Genomic DNA, 26,419 nt, shown 5'->3' with positions numbered 1-26,419 from the left:
ATAATCACGGTTATAATCTGCAGGTTTCAACAAGTTAAAGCTAATACTTTTTAAGACCTTTTTAATACCACTTCAATACAACGACTTTAATACAAAAACATTTCATATATTTAATATTATTTAATCTCCCGACAGCTGGGCTGTCCCCTCAAAAATGCAATACCTGTACAAATGAAATTTAGGATGTTTGAATACCTTTAAAGGCCTTAAATTGAGAATTATGAATTTAATACTTTTTAACCTCTTAAACATCGGACGGCCCGACCGTGGGCTGTCACGCACTCGCGTGCATTTGTGGCACTTTGTGCTCGTCTACCGGCTCCGGGTTGCATTTTTTGCCGATCATCCAATACACCCTTCGAAAGTTGAATTTGCCACCTTTCGATCGCCACCACACTCAACCAATTGCGTGCTTCGGGTCTCGAGTTACATGAAATATATCTGGCTAGCATCATTTGACATCAAGTGACCACATCATCCGGTAATGAACGGTCCTGAACTGACAAATCACCGCTGATGGTGAAAATGATTGATCACCGTTGTAGCCAAGGAGCGTCCGCTCCGAAAGTGATCCCAGGCGGGCGGGTGAGAGTGGGGGGAGGTGGGGAAAGTTGACGAAGAAGTCCTTTGTCCTGACTCAAGTGTCAGAATGAATGGAAGTGGACGGCCATTTTGGATAATCACGCTGTATTTTTAGTGAGAGAGAGAGAGAGAGAGAGAGAGAGAGAGAGAGAGAGAGAGAGAGAGAGGGCCTGGTTTCCTCTGACTCACAGAGAGCATATTATCTAAAAAAAAAAAAAAAAAAACTCTGTGGAAAATATTCAGCACTGCAGTGGCTCTGTGACACTCATGTGTGTGTGTGTGTGTGCGTGTGTGTATGTATGTGTGCGTGCGTGCGTGTGTGTGTGTGTGTACTGTATGTGTGCGTGCATGTGTGTGTGTGTATGTGTGCGTGCGTGTGTGCATGTGTGTGTGCATGCGTGCGTGTGTGTGTGTGTGTGTGTGCGTGTGTGTGTGTATAGTGTGCGTGCGTGTGTGCATGTGTGTGTGTGTGTGTGTGTGTGTGTGTGTGTGTGTGTGTGCGTGCGTGCGTGCGTGCGTGTGTGTGTGACAGCCCGGGCTCATTATCTCTCCCTCAGTGGTGGCACAGAGCCACGTCTTAACTTACAGTAACTGCCTTGGGGCACAGAGAAGGAGGAGAGAGGAGTCCTTTGAAGTCAGACACCTAGCTCCTCTAACGTGTCAATCAACCAGCCAGCGCCACTCCTGTGGACTGCATTGGGTGGCGGGTAGGGGCTGGTGGGTGGGTGTGGGCTGGTGGGTGGGTGGGGGCTGGTGGGTGGGTGGGGGGTGGGTAGAGGCGTATGGTGGGCTTCTGAGTCATCACCTTGCGCGAGGCAAACGGAGTGTGTTCCACCTCGACACTCCTCCTCCACACAGAGGGGGGTAAAACGAAGAGGAGCGCTCGATAATGACCCCCGGCGAGACGATGACATGTGATCCAGACTGAATCTGCATGATGATATCATTAGGTTTCCTTTATGTAGCCGGGAAAGTAACACACCTGGCTACTACTTACTACGGCGAATGAAACGTCTCTGGTCACACAGAGGACGGAATGATCTCGGAGTCATTGTTTCGCCGTCGCTGTGGCAGGTTAGCGCGGCATGATCCTGCCGGTGACGCCAAATAAGTCCCTCGGAGGTGAGGACCGGCGATGACCTCGCAGAGTGGATAGAGTTGTGAATATATATTATATATATACATAATAGGGGTGTAACGGTACACGTATCCGTACTGAACCGTTTCAGTAGTGGACCTTCGGTTCAGTACGGCTGTGTACCGAACGATTGCAACGGTACGTTAACCACTAACGAACGCACGTGCAGAACTTTTTTTTTTGCGTGCATACTTTTTTTTAAACTCCAAGTTCACCCCTTCCCAAATTATAACTTGCGCAAAGGGCCGGGTGTTCGTTCAGCCCACACCCAACACTGAGAGATTACCTGTAATTTAGCATAGCCTCATAGTGTGGCGAACACACACACACACACACACACACACACACACACACACACACACACACACACACACACACACACACACACACACACACACACACACACACACACACACACACACACACACACACACACACACACACACACCCTCTCTCTCTCAGTGCGTTGAGAAGGGGCTGTCTCTCGGAGATCAAATTAATGATATGAAACGGGACCTGCATGACGTTTTTTCTCTATTCAATAACATTTTACAATGAGGGATGATTTACAATAAAGTGCTAAAACAAAATAGGCTACTTAGTTACTTTCTTGACGCTATAACTCCCAAAATAGTGTTAGCATAAAAAAGAAGGTATGCCAGCTGTAGTTTACATAGCTTGCATAAAACTGTGTCGAGGTTCCACAAGGGCTGTTTTTTTCACAATTTAATATACTTTTTTTTTTTTTTTTTTACAAGTCGATTATTAATTTCAATATAGAATATTCGTTAACAGCCCTACTTAACAGTTACTGCACACTACACCACCCCTGAGTGGAACATGGAAAGCAAACTTTCCCCCACTGTACCGAAAACCCTGAACCGTGACTTCAAAACCGAGGTATGTACCGAACCATGGTTTTTGTGTACCGCTACACCCCTAATACACAATAGGGGGCGACAGTGGCTCCGCGTTGGTGTGTGAATGTGTGAGTGAATGGGTCAAATGAGGAACAAGGAATTGTAAATAGCTTTGGATAAAAGCTCTACATAAATGCGCCATTTATCATTTACATAATATATACCCTAGCTAGTGCTGTGGATGCATCAGTGCTGATACAGGTTTTGGATATTGGGCAAATGCTAATACATATAAATTCCAATAATGCAAATACATACCAGAGCCCATGTGTAACATATCAGAAATAAAACCAAAAACCAACCACTTGATTCTCATGTTCTCTCTCTCTCTCTCTCTCTCTCTCTCTCTCTCTCTCTGTCTCTCTCTCCCTCTCCCTCTCTCCCTCTCCCTCTCCCCCTCTCTCTCTCTCTCTCTCTCTCTCTCTCTCTCTCTCTCTCTCTCTCTCTCTCTCTCTCTCTCTCTCTCTCTCTCTCTCAATGTTTTTGTGACTAATAACGCTGTATTGTATGATATGGTATGTATTGTATGATATGTATGATTTGGTATGTATTATATGATTTGGTATGTATTGTATGATATGGTTTGTATTGTATGTTATGGTATGTATTGTATGATTGTATGCTTTGATATGTATTGTATGATATGGTTGCATTGTATGGTATATATTATATATGGCTTGTATTGTATGATTTGGTATGTATTGTATGATATGGTATATATTGTATGATATGGTTTGTATAGTATGATATGGTACATCTAAACTTCACAACTCACAATTAACCTAAAGCTCCGCCCCCTGATTTTCTTGATCCTCCAATCACAACCGTTGCTTCCTCCGGACAAACAAAGGGAAGCGACGGTGATGATTGGAGGATGGATAAAAGAGGGCAGGGTTTGAGATAGGTCAATCGGTATCCGCAGTGAGAACACCAGTATAGAGGAACACCTGGCTTAGTACCAGTCATCGGGTCAGAGAGGAGCGGAGCCTGGAACTGACCTGCCACGTCGCTGGTCTTGACCTGGATGGTGTACGTGGTGAGCTCCACCATCTCCTCCTCGTCCACCACTGCGGCCATCTCACAGACCACGGTCCTCCTGGCGCCTTGCGTTCTGGACAGCCAGTTCTCGTAGGTGAACACGGCCACCTCCTCCGTGGTCAGGTCGCGCACGATCACCTGTTTCGCAAACGGTATCAAACACACAACCATCACGGGTCTCGTAATTGATAGGAAATTAGTGGTTTGCCTCGCAGTCTGTATATGGATTTAACAGTCTGAAAGGTTACATGGGTGCTGAGGAAAACTTGCTATTTTACCTAAAATGGCCGGGGGGAGGGGGCATTAACCCTTTCACTACCACACTGCAGAAGGTTAAGCTTTCACTACCACACTACAGACGGTTAACCGTCTGTAGTGTGGTAGTGAAAGGGTTAACTGTCTGTAGTGTGGTAGTGAAAGGGTTAACCCTTTGTCGTGTGGCAGTGAAAGGGTTAACGAACATGATCTACAGACTCTGAGAACTCTGGGGATATATTATATACAATTCTTGAAGACTGAATCGAGGTAGACAATGTCGTAGCTTGACATGAAGCTACGTAGAAATCATTCACCACTAATTCAACATGTGAACCCTGTGCACTATACTGCGCTCTATATACTATGCTCTACACTGTGCTCTATACTATACTATACACTGTGCTCTATACTATACTATACACTGTGCTCTATACTATACTATACACTGTGCTCTATACTATACTATACACTGTGCTCTATACTGTGCTCTACACTGTGCTCTATACTATACACTGTACACTACACTGTGCTCTATACTGTGCACTATACTGTGCTCTATACTGTGCTCTATACTAAGCTCTATACTGTGCACTATACTATGCTCTACACTGTGCTCTATACTATGCTCTACACTGTGCTCTATACTATACTATACACTGTGCACTATACTATGCTATACACTGTGCACTATACTATACTATACACTGTGCACTATACTATGCTCTACACTGTGCTCTATACTATACTATACACTGTGCACTATACTATGCTCTACACTGTGCACTATACTATACTATACACTGTGCACTATACTGTGCTCTACACTGTGCACTATACTATACTATACACTGTACACTATACTATACTATACACTGTGCACTATACTGTGCTCTACACTGTGCACTATACTATACTATACACTGTGCACTATACTATGCTCTATACTGTGCACTATACTATACACTGTGCACTATACTATACTATACACTGTGCACTATACTATACTATACACTGTGCACTATACTATACTATACACTGTGCACTATACTATACTATACACTGTACACTATACTGTGCTTTATACTGTGCACTATACTATACTATACACTGTGCACTATACTATACTATACACTGTACACTACACTATACTATACACTGTGCACTATACTATACTATACACTGTGCACTATACTATACTATACACTGTGCACTATACTATACACTGTACACTATACTATGCTCTACACTGTGCACTATACTATACTATACACTATACACTACACTGTGCTCTACACTGTGCACTATACTATACTATACACTGTACACTATACTATGCTCTACACTGTGCACTATACTATACTATACACTGTGCACTATACTATACTATACACTGTACACTACACTATACACTGTACACTATACTATGCTCTACACTGTGCACTATACTATACTATACACTGTGCACTATACTATACTATACACTGTACACTACACTATACACTGTACACTATACTATACTATACACTGTGCACTATACTATACTATACACTGTGCACTATACTATACTATACACTGTACACTATACTATACTATACACTGTGCACTATACTATACTATACACTGTACACTATACTATACTATACACTGTACACTATACTATACTATACACTGTGCACTATACTATACTATACACTGTACACTATACTATACTATACACTGTGCACTATACTGTGCTCTATACTGTGCACTATACTATACTATACACTGTGCACTATACTATACTATACACTGTGCACTATACTATGCTATACACTGTACACTATACTATACTATACACTGTGCACTATACTGTGCTCTATACTGTGCACTATACTATACTATACACTGTGCACTATACTGTGCTCTACACTGTGCACTATACTATACTATACACTGTGCACTATACTATACTATACACTGTACACTATACTATACTATACACTGTGCACTATACTGTGCTCTACACTGTGCACTATACTATACTATACACTGTGCACTATACTATGCTATACACTGTACACTATACTATACTATACACTGTGCACTATACTGTGCTCTATACTGTGCACTATACTATACTATACACTGTGCACTATACTGTGCTCTACACTGTGCACTATACTATACTATACACTGTGCACTATACTATGCTATACACTGTACACTATACTATACTATACACTGTGCACTATACTGTGCACTATACTATGCTATACACTATACTATACTATACACTGTGCACTATACTGTGATATACACTGTACACTATACTATACACTGTGCTCTATACTGTGCACTATACTATACTATACACTGTACACTATACTATACACTGTGCACTATACTGTGCTATACACTGTACACTATACTATACACTGTGCTCTATACTGTGCACTATACTATACTATACACTGTACACTATACTATACTATACACTGTGCTCTATACTGTGCACTATACTATACTATACACTGTGCACTATACTGTGCTATACACTGTACACTATACTATACTATACTATACACTGTGCACTATACTATACTATACACTGTGCTCTATACTGTGCACTATACTATATTATACACTGTACACTATACTATACTATACACTGTGCTCTATACTGTGCACTATACTATACTATACACTGTGCACTATACTGTGCTATACACTGTACACTATACTATACTATACACTGTGCACTATACTATACTATACACTGTGCACTATACTATGCTATACACTGTACACTATACTATACTATACACTGTGCTCTATACTGTGCACTATACTATACTATACACTGTACACTATACTATACTATACACTGTGCACTATACTGTGCTCTACACTGTGCACTATACTATACTATACACTGTACACTATACTATACTATACACTGTGCACTATACTGTGCTCTACACTGTGCACTATACTATGCTATACACTGTACACTATACTATACTATACACTGTACACTATACTATGCTCTACACTGTGCACTATACTATACTATACACTGTGCACTATACTGTGCTCTATACTGTGCACTATACTATACTATACACTGTGCACTATACTATACTATACACTGTGCACTATACTATACTATACACTGTGCACTATACTATACTATACACTGTGCTCTATACTATACTATACACTGTGCACTATACTATACTATACACTGTGCACTATACTATACTATACACTGTGCACTATACTATACTATACACTGTACACTATACTATGCTCTACACTGTGCACTATACTATACTATACACTGTGCACTATACTATACTATACACTGTGCACTATACTGTGCACTATACTATACTATACACTGTGCACTATACTATACACTGTACACTATACTATGCTCTACACTGTGCACTATACTATACTATACACTGTGCACTATACTATACACTGTGCACTATACTATACTATACAATGTGCACTATACTATACTATACACTGTGCACTATACTATACTATACACCGTGCACTATACTATACTATACACTGTGCACTATACTATACTATACTATACACTGTACACTATACTATGCTCTACACTGTGCACTATACTATACTATACACTGTGCACTATACTATACTATACACTGTGCACTATACTATACTATACACTGTACACTATACTATACACTGTGCACTATACTATACACTGTACACTATACTATGCTCTACACTGTGCACTATACTATACTATACACTGTACACTATACTGTGCTCTACACTGTGCACTATACTATACACTGTGCACTATACTATACTATACACTGTGCACTATACTATACACTGTACACTACACTATACACTACACTGTGCACTACACTGTGCACTATACTATACTATACACTGTGCACTATACTATACACTGTACACTACACTATACACTACACTGTGCTCTACACTGTGCACTATACTATACTATACACTGTGCACTATACTATACACTGTGCACTATACTATACTATACAATGTGCACTATACTATACTATACACTGTGCACTATACTATACTATACACCGTGCACTATACTATACTATACACTGTGCACTATACTATACTATACTATACACTGTACACTATACTATGCTCTACACTGTGCACTATACTATACTATACACTGTGCACTATACTATACTATACACTGTGCACTATACTATACTATACACTGTACACTATACTATACACTGTGCACTATACTATACACTGTACACTATACTATGCTCTACACTGTGCACTATACTATACTATACACTGTACACTATACTGTGCTCTACACTGTGCACTATACTATACACTGTGCACTATACTATACTATACACTGTGCACTATACTATACACTGTACACTACACTATACACTACACTGTGCACTACACTGTGCACTATACTATACTATACACTGTGCACTATACTATACACTGTACACTACACTATACACTACACTGTGCACTACACTGTGCACTATACTATACACTACACTGTGCACTATACTATACTATACACTGTGCACCATACTATACTATACACTGTGCACTATACTATACTATACACTGTACACTACACTATACACTGTACACTACACTATACTATACTATACACTGTGCACTATACTATACTATACACTGTACACTATACTATACTATACACTGTACACTATACTATACTATACACTGTGCACTATACTGTGCTCTATACTGTGCCCTATACTATACTATACACTGTGCACTATACTATACTATACACTGTACACTATACTATACTATACACTGTGCACTATACTATACTATACACTGTACACTATACTATACTATACACTGTGCACTATACTATACTATACACTGTACACTATACTATACTATACACTGTACACTATACTATGCTCTACACACTGTGCACTATACTATACTATACTATACACTGTGCACTATACTATACACTGTGCACTATACTATACTATACACTGTACACTATACTATGCTCTACACTGTGCACTATACTATACTATACACTGTACACTATACTGTGCTCTACACTGTGCACTATACTATACTATACACTGTGCACTATACTATACTATACACTGTGCACTATACTATACTATACACTGTACACTACACTATACACTACACTGTGCACTACACTGTGCACTATACTATACACTACACTGTGCACTATACTATACACTACACCAGGGGTCAGCAACCTTTTTGACATGGAGTGCCTGTTTGAAATATAGTTGTAACTAGTGTGCCTCAACAATATTCCATGCATCGTAATTTCTTTTTCTCATAATCAGGTCTTTTTAATGATAATTTTTACATTATTACATCATTATTGTTATTGTTATTATTAACAATATTATTATGATGGTTGTATCAACCCTAAATCTGAGTTGGGGCGGGGGGGAATGCAATGCAGACAAACAGCTGCATACAGTGCGACCATTTCACTCACATTTGCCCATTCATTTTTGGACACATCAAAATGTACGTGTGCTGTCATAGCTCCACCTACAGGCCTAATGGAGAACACCAGGATGTGAATGGAGGGTGAATGTGAGGTATATCGTGTAAATAAGTTTTGATTGATCGCAAGACTACACTGTAAAAAGAAATATAATAATAAGTTACCAGAACTTAAAAATATTGAGTTCAGTTACTGTGCATTAAGGTTTTCAGTTTTCAATCCATAATAAGTTAACAGAAAAATAACTATACAACCACATTATTTCAACCTAATACAACTATGTTTATTGTCATTGTTTTAAGAACACAAGTTGACTTGGTAATACTCACATTTTGAATAAAAAAGATTTTAACATGTGCAATGTTCAATGAAATAGAAAAATAAATAATACAATTTGTTGATTAATCCCACTGGTCACAATGGTGACCGTAATAATGTTTTTGTTATAAGGCTCTGCAAATGTTACTGAATGATGTAGCAATGTATTTCCAGCTAAATTGAAATAATAAACAAATAAAGGGTCTCAATTAAATACGTGGTAGTAAAAAGAACCTGTGGGAGGATTTCAACAAGATAAATGCGACAACAGTGCAACATATTTCACTATAATATTTCAAAGCAAAAAAAAAAAAAATTATAATTTTCATTTTTTTTTTTTTTTTAATGCTGCCCCCTGTGCCTATGCAAATGCCCCTGCGTGCCTATGCAGGCACGCGTGCCTAGGGTTGCCTACCCCTGCACTACACTATACACTACACTGTGCACTATACTGTGCTCTACACTGTACACTACACTGTGCACTATACTATACTATACACTGTACACTACACTGTGCACTATACTATGCTCTACACTGTACACTATACTATACTATACACTGTGCACTATACTATGCTCTACACTGTGCACTATACTATACTATACACTGTGCACTATACTATACTATACACTGTACACTACACTATACACTACACTGTGCACTACACTGTGCACTATACTATACACTACACTGTGCACTATACTATACACTACACCAGGGGTCAGCAACCTTTTTGACATGGAGTGCCTGTTTGAAATATAGTTGTAACTAGTGTGCCTCAACAATATTCCATGCATCGTAATTTCTTTTTCTCATAATCAGGTCTTTTTAATGATAATTTTTACATTATTACATCATTATTGTTATTGTTATTATTAACAATATTATTATGATGGTTGTATCAACCCTAAATCTGAGTTGGGGCGGGGGGGAATGCAATGCAGACAAACAGCTGCATACAGTGCGACCATTTCACTCACATTTGCCCATTCATTTTTGGACACATCAAAATGTACGTGTGCTGTCATAGCTCCACCTACAGGCCTAATGGAGAACACCAGGATGTGAATGGAGGGTGAATGTGAGGTATATCGTGTAAATAAGTTTTGATTGATCGCAAGACTACACTGTAAAAAGAAATATAATAATAAGTTACCAGAACTTAAAAATATTGAGTTCAGTTACTGTGCATTAAGGTTTTCAGTTTTCAATCCATAATAAGTTAACAGAAAAATAACTATACAACCACATTATTTCAACCTAATACAACTATGTTTATTGTCATTGTTTTAAGAACACAAGTTGACTTGGTAATACTCACATTTTGAATAAAAAAGATTTTAACATGTGCAATGTTCAATGAAATAGAAAAATAAATAATACAATTTGTTGATTAATCCCACTGGTCACAATGGTGACCGTAATAATGTTTTTTGTTATAAGGCTCTGCAAATGTTACTGAATGATGTAGCAATGTATTTCCAGCTAAATTGAAATAATAAACAAATAAAGGGTCTCAATTAAATACGTGGTAGTAAAAAGAACCTGTGGGAGGATTTCAACAAGATAAATGCGACAACAGTGCAACATATTTCACTATAATATTTCAAAGCAAAAAAAAAAAAAATTATAATTTTCATTTTTTTTTTTTTTTTAATGCTGCCCCCTGTGCCTATGCAAATGCCCCTGCGTGCCTATGCAGGCACGCGTGCCTAGGGTTGCCTACCCCTGCACTACACTATACACTACACTGTGCACTATACTGTGCTCTACACTGTACACTACACTGTGCACTATACTATACTATACACTGTACACTACACTGTGCACTATACTATGCTCTACACTGTACACTATACTATACTATACACTGTGCACTATACTATGCTCTACACTGTGCACTATACTATACTATACACTGCACTATACTATACACTGTACACTACACTGTACACTACACTGTGCACTATACTGTGCTCTACACTGTACACTACACTATACACTACACTGTGCACTATACTGTGCACTATACTATGCTCTACACTGTGCACTATACTATACTATACACTGTGCACTATACTATAATATACACTGTGCACTATACTGTGCTCTACATTGTGCACTATACTGTGCACTATACTATGCTCTATACTGTGCACTATACTATGCTCTATACTGTGCACTATACTATACACTGTGCACTATACTATACTATACACTGTACACTATACTATACTATACACTGTGCACTATACTATACTATACACTGTACACTATACTATACTATACACTGTGCACTATACTATACTATACACTGTACACTATACTATGCTCTACACCAGTGGTTCCCAACCTTTTTCCCCCCAGGGACCCCCAAACATCTCTGATGAAATTCGCGGACCCCCTCCTAATAAGATACCATAAAATACTTTTTTTTTTTCATTTTAATAACAAACTGCTTATACACAGGCATATGCATCACAATTAGACCCACTATGCTTCTTTGACTTGTGCCTTCAATCAACAAATCTAATCTTGCACCATATGCATTTCAAAATGTTTGGCCAATATTCAAATCCTGTATTCATCCTCTCAAATCAGGCCCTAATGGTGAACGGTTTGCATTTATGGAACAAATCAATGCAACAAATTAAACTAAATATGAGACAGGAAATTCCAATCAGTAGCAGAGAGAATCTGTCCTAGCTGGGTTTAATACCTTTTTTTTGTCATTTTAATAACAAACTGCTTATACACAGGCATATGCATCACAATTAGACCCACTATGCTTCTTTAACTTGTGCCTTCAATCAACAAATCTCATCTTGCACCATATGCATTTCAAAATGTTTGGCCAATATTCAAATCCTGTATTCATCCTCTCAAATCAGTCCCTAATGGTGAACGGTTTGCATTTATGGAACAAATCAATGCAACAAATTAAACTAAATATGAGACAGGAAATTCCAATCAGTAGCAGAGAGAATCTGTCCTAGCTGGGTTTAATACCTTTTTTTTGTCATTTTAATAACAAACTGCTTATACACAGGCATATGCATCATAATTAGACCCACTATGCTTCTTTGACTTGTGCCTTCAATCAACAAATCTAATCTTGCACCATATGTATTTCAAAATTTTGGCCAATATTCAAATCCTGTATTCATCCTCTCAAATCAGGCCCTAATGGTGAACGGTTTGCATTTATGTTGAATGAAGTAAGAATCCACTGCAGTAAAAATATCCTCACCTCAAGTGGTGGTAGTAAGGTTGACTGACATGAGAATGTCCTGCTTCAGATCCTCATTTTCAATATATTGCACATAAACGATGAGCACAGCCTCGTCTGCGACAGTTGTAGTTTCATCAAGTTGTATGGCAAATGGACCCTTTCTAAGCTTTTCTGACAGCTGCTGCTCGCAATCACTTGACATCTTATCAATTCGGTCTTTCACTACATTGTTCGAGAGTGGTACTGATTTTAGTTTATCCGCCACCTGTGGGCCGCACAGTTTCTAAACCATTTTGATGCAGGCTGGTTTGATGAGCTGCTCGCCAATATTGTGCGGTTTCTTTGCTTTTGCAATTAAAAGCGAACACTCAAAGGAGGCTTCGGTAGCCTTCTGTAAATCACTGCCACCCCTGCTCCACGCTACTCTAACATCAACAGGCTTGTTCGCCTTGAGAGACTGTTCTTTCCTCCGAAAAAAGTCTGGATCCTTCCCAACGGTTTCTGGGTGCTTAGACGCCTGATGTCTCTTCAGCTTGCTGGGCTTCAGGCTCGAGTTTGCCAACTTTTCTCCACAAATCACACACTCAGGTCGTTTGTCTGGTCCCTCAGTGAAGCCCATGGTGATGTAATTTTCGCGATTGCTGTAGGTCCTAACTTTTTTTGCAGATGAGCTGCCGTCATCTCCTTTTCGTTTGTCACACATTTTCGCCTCTGGCGGCTGACTGCAGACGAGCCGAGAAAGTTAACTAGCGTGCTAGGCTAGCTACAGAAAGTGATACAGTCAACTGATTCGCGTTTTAGCGGCTACCCGGTAGCCTACTGTTAACGTTCAAAAATCATGTCTAGATGTTTATTTATTTATCTTTATTTTTTATTGTAGTGGAGAGACTATTCATGCTTCTGATGATAAAAAAAAAAAAAAAAAAAAAAAAAAAAAAGACCTCAAATCATCTGTGGTCTGGCGGACCCCCTGCGCCCCCTGGCGGACCCCCAGGGGTCCGCGGACCCCAGGTTGGGAATCACTGCTCTACACTGTGCTCTATACTGTGCTCTATACTGTGCACTATACTATACTATACACTGTACACTATACTATACTATACACTGTGCACTATACTGTGCACTATACTATACTATACACTGTACACTATACTATACTATACACTGTGCACTATACTATACTATACACTGTGCACTATACTATACTATACACTGTGCACTATACTATACACTGTGCACTATACTGTACACTATACTATACTATACACTGTACACTATACTATGCTCTACACTGTACACTATACTATACACTGTGCACTATACTATACTATACACTGTGCACTATACTGTACACTATACTATACTATACACTGTACACTATACTATACTATACACTGTGCACTATACTATACTATACACTGTGCACTATACTATACTATACACTGTGCACTATACTGTGCACTATACTATACTATACACTGTGCACTATACTGTGCACTATACTATACTATACACTGTACACTATACTATACTATACACTGTACACTATACTATGCTATACACTGTGCACTATACTATACACTGTGCACTATACTATACTATACACTGTACACTATACTATACACTGTGCACTATACTATACTATACACTGTGCACTATACTATACTATACACTGTACACTATACTATACTATACACTGTGCACTATACTATACTATACACTGTGCACTATACTATACTATACACTGTACACTATACTATACTATACACTGTGCACTATACTATACTATACACTGTACACTATACTATACACTGTGCACTATACTATACTATACACTGTGCACTATACTATACTATACACTGTGCACTATACTATACTATACACTGTGCACTATACTATACTATACACTGTACACTATACTATACTATACACTGTGCACTATACTATACTATACACTGTGCACTATACTATACTATACACTGTACACTATACTATACACTGTGCACTATACTATACACTGTACACTATACTATACTATACACTGTTCACTATACTATACTATACACTGTGCACTATACTATACACTCTACACTATACTATGCTCTACACTGTGCACTATACTATACACTGTACACTATACTGTGCTCTACACTGTGCACTATACTATACTATACACTGTGCACTATACTATACTATACACTGTGCACTATACTATACTATACACTGTACACTACACTATACACTACACTGTGCTCTATACTATACTATACACTGTGCACTATACTATACACTACACTGTGCACTATACTATACACTACACTATACACTACACTGTGCACTATACTGTGCACTATACTATACTATACACTGTGCACTACACTGTACACTACACTGTGCACTATACTATACTATACACTGTGCACTATACTATACACTACACTGTGCACTATACTATACACTACACTATACACTACACTGTGCACTATACTGTGCACTATACTATACTATACACTGTACACTACACTGTACACTACACTGTGCACTATACTATAATATACACTGTGCACTATACTATACTATACACTGTACACTACACTATACTATACACTGTACACTATACTATGCTCTACACTGTGCACTATACTATACTATACACTGTGCACTATACTATACTATACACTGTACACTACACTATACTATACACTGTGCACTATACTATGCTATACACTGTGCACTATACTATACTATACACTGTACACTATACTATACTATACACTGTGCACTATACTATACTATACACTGTACACTATACTATACTATACACTGTGCACTATACTATACTATACACTGTGCACTATACTATACTATACACTGTACACTATACTATACACTGTGCACTATACTATACTATACACTGTACACTATACTATACTATACACTGTGCACTATACTATACTATACACTGTGCACTATACTATACTATACACTCTACACTATACTATGCTCTACACTGTGCACTATACTATACCATACACTGTACACTATACTGTGCTCTACACTGTGCACTATACTATACTATACACTGTGCACTATACTATACTATACTATACACTGTGCACTATACTATACTATACACTGTACACTACACTATACACTACACTGTGCTCTATACTATACTATACACTGTGCACTATACTATACACTACACTGTGCACTATACTATACACTACACTATACACTACACTGTGCACTATACTGTGCACTATACTATACTATACACTGTGCACTACACTGTACACTACACTGTGCACTATACTATACTATACACTGTGCACTATACTATACACTACACTGTGCACTATACTATACACTACACTATACACTACACTGTGCACTATACTGTGCACTATACTATACTATACACTGTACACTACACTGTACACTACACTGTGCACTATACTATACTATACACCAGGGGTCGCCAATTAGTTTTCGCCGCGGGCCAGATTTTCCCCAAGCCGTTGCTTGGCGGGCCAGGATCAAAAACAATGGCTAATTTAATATACTGATATTGAAAAAAGACAAACGTTTTTCTCTGGTCTGCATCCCCTTAACAATTGTGTGTATTGCGCCGTACTGTATTGTACCCATAACCCATTCTGCAATCTGTTAAATAAAGTTTTCATTCATTCATTCATTCATCATGAACAGCAGATCAGCTGTTGCAGATCACAGCGGCGTGTGATGAACACAGATCAAAATGCATGAAAACACGACTCACCATACCTTGTTTGTTGTTAAGTCCTCCAAAATCCCTGCTAATGTTTGAAACATGTCATATCCACTCGCCGCCCTCCAATTCCAGATTGGCGTTGAATGCTTTATCTGAACTTTATCTGCCAACTTGAACACAGTTGTCATCATTGCCTCGTTGTTGTTGTTGTTGTTGTTGTTGTCGCCACATATTATGCAGAGAGGACGTCGGCTCGGCACGCAAGAATCACCGACCTGTTGCGATAAACCCGTATTTTAAGTATTGCTCCTGTTTATTAAAAGAAGCGTTATATTTCCCCGTTTTCTTTTTAACTCGCTCGCATCTCGAACGCGGAAGTGAACGTGCGTTCGGGAAATATACACAGGCCCGGTGGGACTATTCCATTGATTCTCCCAGTCCACGTGACCATTTCTAGCATTTCAATTGGCTATAGTGACAGACATGATGACTACCGGTAGATAGATACAGCTTCACAATAAAAGACACCCTGGCGTCCCGAGTGAATATTTCCCGCGCGTCACATAAATATCATATTCTCAAAATAATCTGACGGGCCAGAAATTATTGCTGGCGGGCCAATGTCGGCCCGCGGGCCGCCTATTGCCGATCCCTGCTATACACTGTGCACTATACTATACTATACACTGTACACTACACTATACTATACACTGTACACTATACTATGCTCTACACTGTGCACTATACTATACACTGTGCACTATACTATACTATACACTGTACACTACACTATACTATACACTGTGCACTATACTATGCTATACACTGTGCACTATACTATACTATACACTGTACACTATACTATGCTCTACACTGTGCACTATACTATACTATACACTGTACACTATACTATACTATACACTGTACACTATACTATACACTGTGCACTATACTATACTATACACTGTACACTATACTATGCTCTACACTGTGCACTATACTATACTATACACTGTACACTATACTATACTATACACTGTGCACTATACTATACTATACACTGTACACCAGGGATCGGCAATAGGCGGCCCGTGGGCCGACATTGGCCCGCCAGCAATCATTTCTGGCCCGTCAGATTATTTTGAGAATATGATATTTATTTTACGCGCAGGAAATATTCACTCGGGACGCCAGGGTGTCTTTTATTGTGAAGCTGTATCTATCTACCGGTAGTCATCAATAGCACTATAGCCAATTGAAATGCTAGAAATGGTCACGTGGACTGGGAGAACCAATGGAATAGTCCCTAACGAACTTTCACTTCCGCGTTCGAGATGGAGCGAGCAACAAAATGTGTTAAAAAACAAAACAAACATCTTTGGATAGGGAAATGCAACAGGGAAATATAACGCTTCTTTTAATAAACAGGAGCCATACTTAAAATACGGGTTTATTGCAACAGGTCGGTGATTCTTGCGTGCCGAGCCGACGTCCTCTCTGCATAATATGTGGCGACAACAACAACGAGGAAATGGTTGTTATTACAACTGTGTTCAAGTTGGCAGATAAAGTAGCTGCATTCAACGCCAATCTGGAATTGGAGGGCGGCGAGTGGATATGTGACATGTTTCAAACATTAGCAGGGATTTTGGAGGACTGAACAACAAACAAGGTATGGTGAGTCGTGTTTTCATGCATTCTGTCTTCTGATCTGTTCATCACCCGCCGCGGTGATCTGCAACAGCTGATCTGCTGTTCATGAATGAATGAATGAAAACTTTATTTAACAGATTGCAGAATGGGTACAATACAGTACGGCGCAATACACACAATTGTTAAGCTGATCTGCAACAGCTGAGAGCTGTTCATGAATGAATGGATGAGTGAGAACTTTGTTTGGCGGATTGCAGAGTGGGTGCAGTGCAGTGCGGCGCAGTGCACACGGTTGTTGGGGGGATGCAGACCAGAGAAAAACGTTTGTCTTTTTTCAATATCAGTATATTAAATTAGCCATTGTTTTTGATCCTGGCCCGCCAAGCAACGGCTTGGGGAAAATCTGGCCCGCGGCAAAACCTAATTGCCGACCCCTGCTGTACACTATACTATGCTCTACACTGTGCTCTATACTATGCTCTATACTGTGCACTATACTATACACTGTGCACTATACTATACTATACACTGTACACTATACTATACTATACACTGTACACTATACTATACTATACACTGTGCACTATACTATACTATACACTGTACACTATACTATACTATACACTGTGCACTATACTATACTATACACTGTGCACTATACTATACACTGTGCACTATACTATACTATACACTGTGCACTATACTATACTATACACTGTACACTATACTGTGCTCTACACTGTGCACTATACTATGCTATACACTGTGCACTATACTATACACTGTGCACTATACTATACTATACACTGTGCACTATACTATACTATACACTGTACACTACACTATACACTGTGCACTACACTGTGCACTATACTATACACTACACTATACACTACACTGTGCACTATACTGTGCTCTACACTGTACACTACACTGTACACTACACTGTGCACTATACTATACTATACACTGTGCACTATACTATACACTGTGCACTATACTATACTATACACTGTGCACTATACTATACTATACACTGTACACTACACTATACTATACACTGTACACTATACTATGCTCTACACTGTGCACTATACTATACTATACACTGTGCACTATACTATACTATACACTGTGCACTATACTATGCTATACACTGTACACTATACTATACACTGTGCACTATACTGTGCTCTATACTGTGCACTATACTATACTATACACTGTGCACTATACTATACTATACACTGTGCACTATACTATACTATACACTGTACACTATACTATACACTGTGCACTATAATATACTATACACTGTGCACTATACTATACTATACACTGTGCACTATACTATACTATACACTGTGCACTATACTATGCTATACACTGTACACTATACTATACACTGTGCACTATACTGTGCTCTATACTGTACACTATACTATACACTGTGCACTATACTATACTATACACTGTGCACTATACAATACTATACACTGTGCACTATACTATACACTGTGCACTATACTATACACTGTGCACTATACTATACTATACACTGTACACTATACTATACTATACACTGTACACTATACTATGCTCTACACTGTGCACTATACTATACACTGTGCACTATACTGTGCTCTATACTGTGCACTATACTATACACTGTGCACTATACTATACTATACACTGTACACTATACTCTACACTGTGCACTATACTATACTATACACTGTGCACTATACTATGCTCTACACTGTGCACTATACTGTGCTCTACACTGTACACTATACTATACTATACACTGTGCACTATACTATACACTGTACACTACACTATACTATACTATACACTGTGCACTATACTATACTATACACTGTACACTATACTATGCTCTACACTGTGCACTATACTATACTATACACTGTACACTATACTATGCTCTACACTGTGCACTATACTATACTATACACTGTGCACTATACTATACTATACACTGTGCACTATACTATACTATACACTGTACACTATACTATGCTCTATACTGTGCACTATACTATACTATACACTGTACACTATACTATGCTCTATACTGTGCACTATACTATACTATACACTGTGCACTATACTATACTATACACTGTGCACTACACTATACACTACACTGTGCACTACACTGTGCACTATACTATACACTACACTGTGCACTATACTATACACTACACTGCACACTACACTGTGCACTATACTATACACTGTGCACTATACTATACTATACACTGTGCACTATACTATACTATACACTGTACACTACACTATACTATACACTGTACACTATACTATACTATACACTGTGCACTATACTATACTATACACTGTACACTATACTATACTATACACTGTGCACTATACTATACTATACACTGTGCACTATACTATACATTGTACACTATACTATACTATACACTGTGCACTATACTATACTATACACTGTACACTATACTATACTATACACTGTGCACCATACTATACTATACACCGTACACTATACTATACTATACACTGTACACTATAATATGCTCTACACTGTGCACTATACTATACTATACACTGTGCACTATACTATACTATACACTGTGCACTATACTATACTATACACTGTACACTATACTATGCTCTACACTGTGCACTATACTATACTATACACTGTACACTATACTGTGCTCTACACTGTGCACTATACTATACTATACACTGTGCACTATACTATACTATACACTGTGCACTATACTATACTATACACTGTGCACTATACTATACTATACACTGTACACTACACTGTACACTACACTGTGCACTATACTGTGCTCTACACTGTACACTACACTATACACTACACTGTGCACTATACTGTGCACTATACTATACTCTACACTGTGCACTATACTATACTATACACTGTGCACTATACTATAATATACACTGTGCACTATACTGTGCTCTACACTGTGCACTATACTGTGCACTATACTATGCTCTATACTGTGCACTATACTATGCTCTATACTGTGCACTATACTATACACTGTGCACTATACTATACTATACACTGTACACTATACTATACTATACACTGTGCACTATACTATACTATACACTGTACACTATACTATACTATACACTGTGCACTATACTATACACTGTACACTATACTATGCTCTACACTGTGCTCTATACTGTGCTCTATACTGTGCACTATACTATACTATACACTGTACACTATACTATACTATACACTGTGCACTATACTGTGCACTATACTATACTATACACTGTACACTATACTATACTATACACTGTGCCCTATACTATACTATACACTGTGCACTATACTATACTATACACTGTGCACTATACTATACACTGTGCACTATACTGTACACTATACTATACTATACACTGTACACTATACTATGCTCTACACTGTACACTATACTATACTATACACTGTGCACTATACTATACTATACACTGTACACTACACTATACTATACACTGTGCACTATACTGTACACTATACTATACTATACACTGTACACTATACTATACTATACACTGTGCACTATACTATACTATACACTGTGCACTATACTATACTATACACTGTGCACTATACTGTGCACTATACTATACTATACACTGTGCACTATACTGTGCACTATACTATACTATACACTGTACACTATACTATACTATACACTGTACACTATACTATGCTATACACTGTGCACTATACTATACTATACACTATACTATACTATACACTGTACACTATACTATACACTGTGCACTATACTATACACTGTGCACTATACTATACTATACACTGTACACTATCCTATACTATACTATACACTGTGCACTATACTATACTATACACTGTACACTATCCTATACTATACTATACACTGTGCACTATACTATACTATACACTGTGCACTATACTATACTATACACTGTACACTATACTATACTATACACTGTGCACTATACTATACTATACACTGTACACTATACTATACACTGTGCACTATACTATACTATACTATACACTGTGCACTATACTATACACTGTGCACTATACTATACACTGTGCACTATACTATACTATACACTGTACACTATACTATACTATACTATACTATACACTGTGCACTATACTATACTATACACTGTGCACTATACTATACTATACTATACACTGTACACTATACTATACACTGTGCACTATACTATACTATACACTGTACACTATACTATACTATACACTGTGCACTATACTATACTATACACTGTGCACTATACTATACTATACACTCTACACTATACTATGCTCTACACTGTGCACTATACTATACTATACACTGTACACTATACTGTGCTCTACACTGTGCACTATACTATACTATACACTGTGCACTATACTATACTATACACTGTGCACTATACTATACTATACACTGTACACTACACTATACACTACACTGTGCTCTATACTATACTATACACTGTTCACTATACTATACACTACACTGTGCACTATACTATACACTACACTATACACTACACTGTGCACTATACTGTGCACTATACTATACACTGTGCACTACACTGTACACTACACTGTGCACTATACTATACTATACACTGTGCACTATACTATACACTACACTGTGCACTATACTATACACTACACTATACACTACACTGTGCACTATACTGTGCACTATACTATACTATACACTGTACACTACACTGTACACTACACTGTGCACTATACTATACTATACACTGTGCACTATACTATACTATACACTGTACACTACACTATACTATACACTGTACACTATACTATGCTCTACACTGTGCACTATACTATACTATACACTGTGCACTATACTATACACTGTACACTACACTATACTATACACTGTGCACTATACTATGCTATACACTGTGCACTATACTATACTATACACTGTACACTATACTATGCTCTACACTGTGCACTATACTATACTATACACTGTACACTATACTATACTATACACTGTGCACTATACTATACTATACACTGTGCACTATACTATACACTGTACACTATACTATGCTCTACACTGTGCACTATACTATACTATACACTGTACACTATACTATACTATACACTGTGCACTATACTATACTATACACTGTACACTATACTATGCTCTACACTGTGCTCTATACTATGCTCTATACTGTGCACTATACTATACACTGTGCACTATACTATACTATACACTGTACACTATACTATACTATACACTGTACACTATACTATACTATACACTGTGCACTATACTATACTATACACTGTGCACTATACTATACACTGTGCACTATACTATACTATACACTGTGCACTATACTATACTATACACTGTACACTATACTGTGCTCTACACTGTGCACTATACTATGCTATACACTGTGCACGATACTATACTATACACTGTGCACTATACTATACTATACACTGTGCACTATACTATACTATACACTGTACACTACACTATACACTGTGCACTACACTGTGCACTATACTATACACTACACTGTGCACTATACTATACACTACACTATACACTACACTGTGCACTATACTGTGCTCTACACTGTACACTACACTGTACACTACACTGTGCACTATACTATACTATACACTGTGCACTATACTATACACTGTGCACTATACTATACTATACACTGTGCACTATACTATACTATACACTGTACACTACACTATACTATACACTGTACACTATACTATGCTCTACACTGTGCACTATACTATACTATACACTGTGCACTATACTATACTATACACTGTGCACTATACTATGCTATACACTGTACACTATACTATACACTGTGCACTATACTGTGCTCTATACTGTGCACTACACTATACTATACACTGTGCACTATACTGTGCTCTATACTGTGCACTATACTATACTATACACTGTGCACTATACTATACTATACACTGTGCACTATACTATACTATACACTGTACACTATACTATACTATACACTGTGCACTATAATATACTATACACTGTGCACTATACTATACTATACACTGTGCACTATACTATACTATACACTGTGCACTATACTGTGCTCTATACTGTACACTATACTATACTATACACTGTGCACTATACTATACACTGTGCACTATACTATACTATACACTGTGCACTATACTATACTATACACTGTGCACTATACTATACACTGTGCACTATACTATACTATACACTGTACACTATACTATACTATACTATACACTGTACACTATACTATGCTCTACACTGTGCACTATACTATACACTGTGCACTATACTATACACTGTGCACTATACTATACTATACACTGTACACTATACTATACTATACTATACACTGTACACTATACTGTGCTCTATACTGTGCACTATACTATACACTGTGCACTATACTATACTATACACTGTACACTATACTCTACACTGTGCACTATACTATACTATACACTGTGCACTATACTATGCTCTACACTGTGCACTATACTGTGCTCTACACTGTACACTATACTATACTATACACTGTGCACTATACTATACACTGTACACTACACTATACTATACTATACACTGTGCACTATACTATACTATACACTGTACACTATACTATGCTCTACACTGTGCACTATACTATACTATACACTGTACACTATACTATGCTCTACACTGTGCACTATACTATACTATACACTGTGCACTATACTATACACTGTGCACTATACTATACTATACACTGTACACTATACTATGCTCTATACTGTGCACTATACTATACACTGTGCACTATACTATACTATACACTGTACACTACACTATACACTACACTGTGCACTACACTGTGCACTATACTATACACTACACTGTGCACTATACTATACACTACACTGCACACTACACTGTGCACTATACTATACTATACACTGTGCACTATACTATACTATACACTGTGCACTATACTATACTATACACTGTACACTACACTATACTATACACTGTACAATATACTATACTATACACTGTGCACTATACTATACTATACACTGTACACTATACTATACTATACACTGTGCACTATACTGTGCACTATACTATACTATACACTGTGCACTATACTATACATTGTACACTATACTATACTATACACTGTGCACTATACTATACTATACACTGTACACTATACTATACTATACACTGTGCACTATACTATACTATACACTGTACACTATACTATACTATACACTGTACACTATACTATGCTCTACACTGTGCACTATACTATACTATACACTGTGCACTATACTATACTATACACTGTGCACTATACTATACTATACACTGTACACTATACTATGCTCTACACTGTGCACTATACTATACTATACACTGTACACTATACTGTGCTCTACACTGTGCACTATACTATACTATACACTGTGCACTATACTATACTATACACTGTGCACTATACTATACTATACACTGTGCACTATACTATACTATACACTGTACACTACACTATACACTACACTGTGCACTACACTGTGCACTATACTATACACTACACTGTGCACTATACTATACACTACACTATACACTACACTGTACACTATACTGTGCTCTACACTGTACACTACACTGTGCACTATACTGTGCTCTACACTGTACACTACACTGTACACTACACTGTGCACTATACTGTGCTCTACACTGTACACTACACTGTGCACTACACTGTGCACTATACTATACACTACACTGTGCACTACACTATACACTACACTGTGCACTATACCGTGCTCTACACTGTACACTACACTGTGCTCTATACTGTGCACTA

The 26,419-nt window shown here is 37.9% G+C and overlaps 1 protein-coding gene across 1 annotated transcript in view; it reads right to left on the bottom strand.

Moving 5' to 3' along the window:
- Positions 1 to 26,419, bottom strand: part of loxhd1a (lipoxygenase homology PLAT domains 1a) — a gene marked incomplete at both ends in the record, with an annotated part of 180,996 nt that overhangs the window by 14,095 nt on the left and 140,482 nt on the right. Inside the window, one exon of the mRNA XM_084324540.1 lies at positions 3,639 to 3,816. Within this exon, the coding sequence (XP_084180666.1) occupies positions 3,639 to 3,816 (178 nt within the window). The remainder of the gene's footprint in view (positions 1 to 3,638; positions 3,817 to 26,419) is intronic.

Source organism: Notolepis coatsorum (assembly GCF_963971535.1).
Source record: "Notolepis coatsorum genome assembly, chromosome: 11".
In the NCBI taxonomy this organism is placed as follows: Eukaryota; Metazoa; Chordata; class Actinopteri; order Aulopiformes; family Paralepididae; genus Notolepis; species Notolepis coatsorum.
This window is presented reverse-complemented; position numbering and strand designations above follow the sequence as displayed.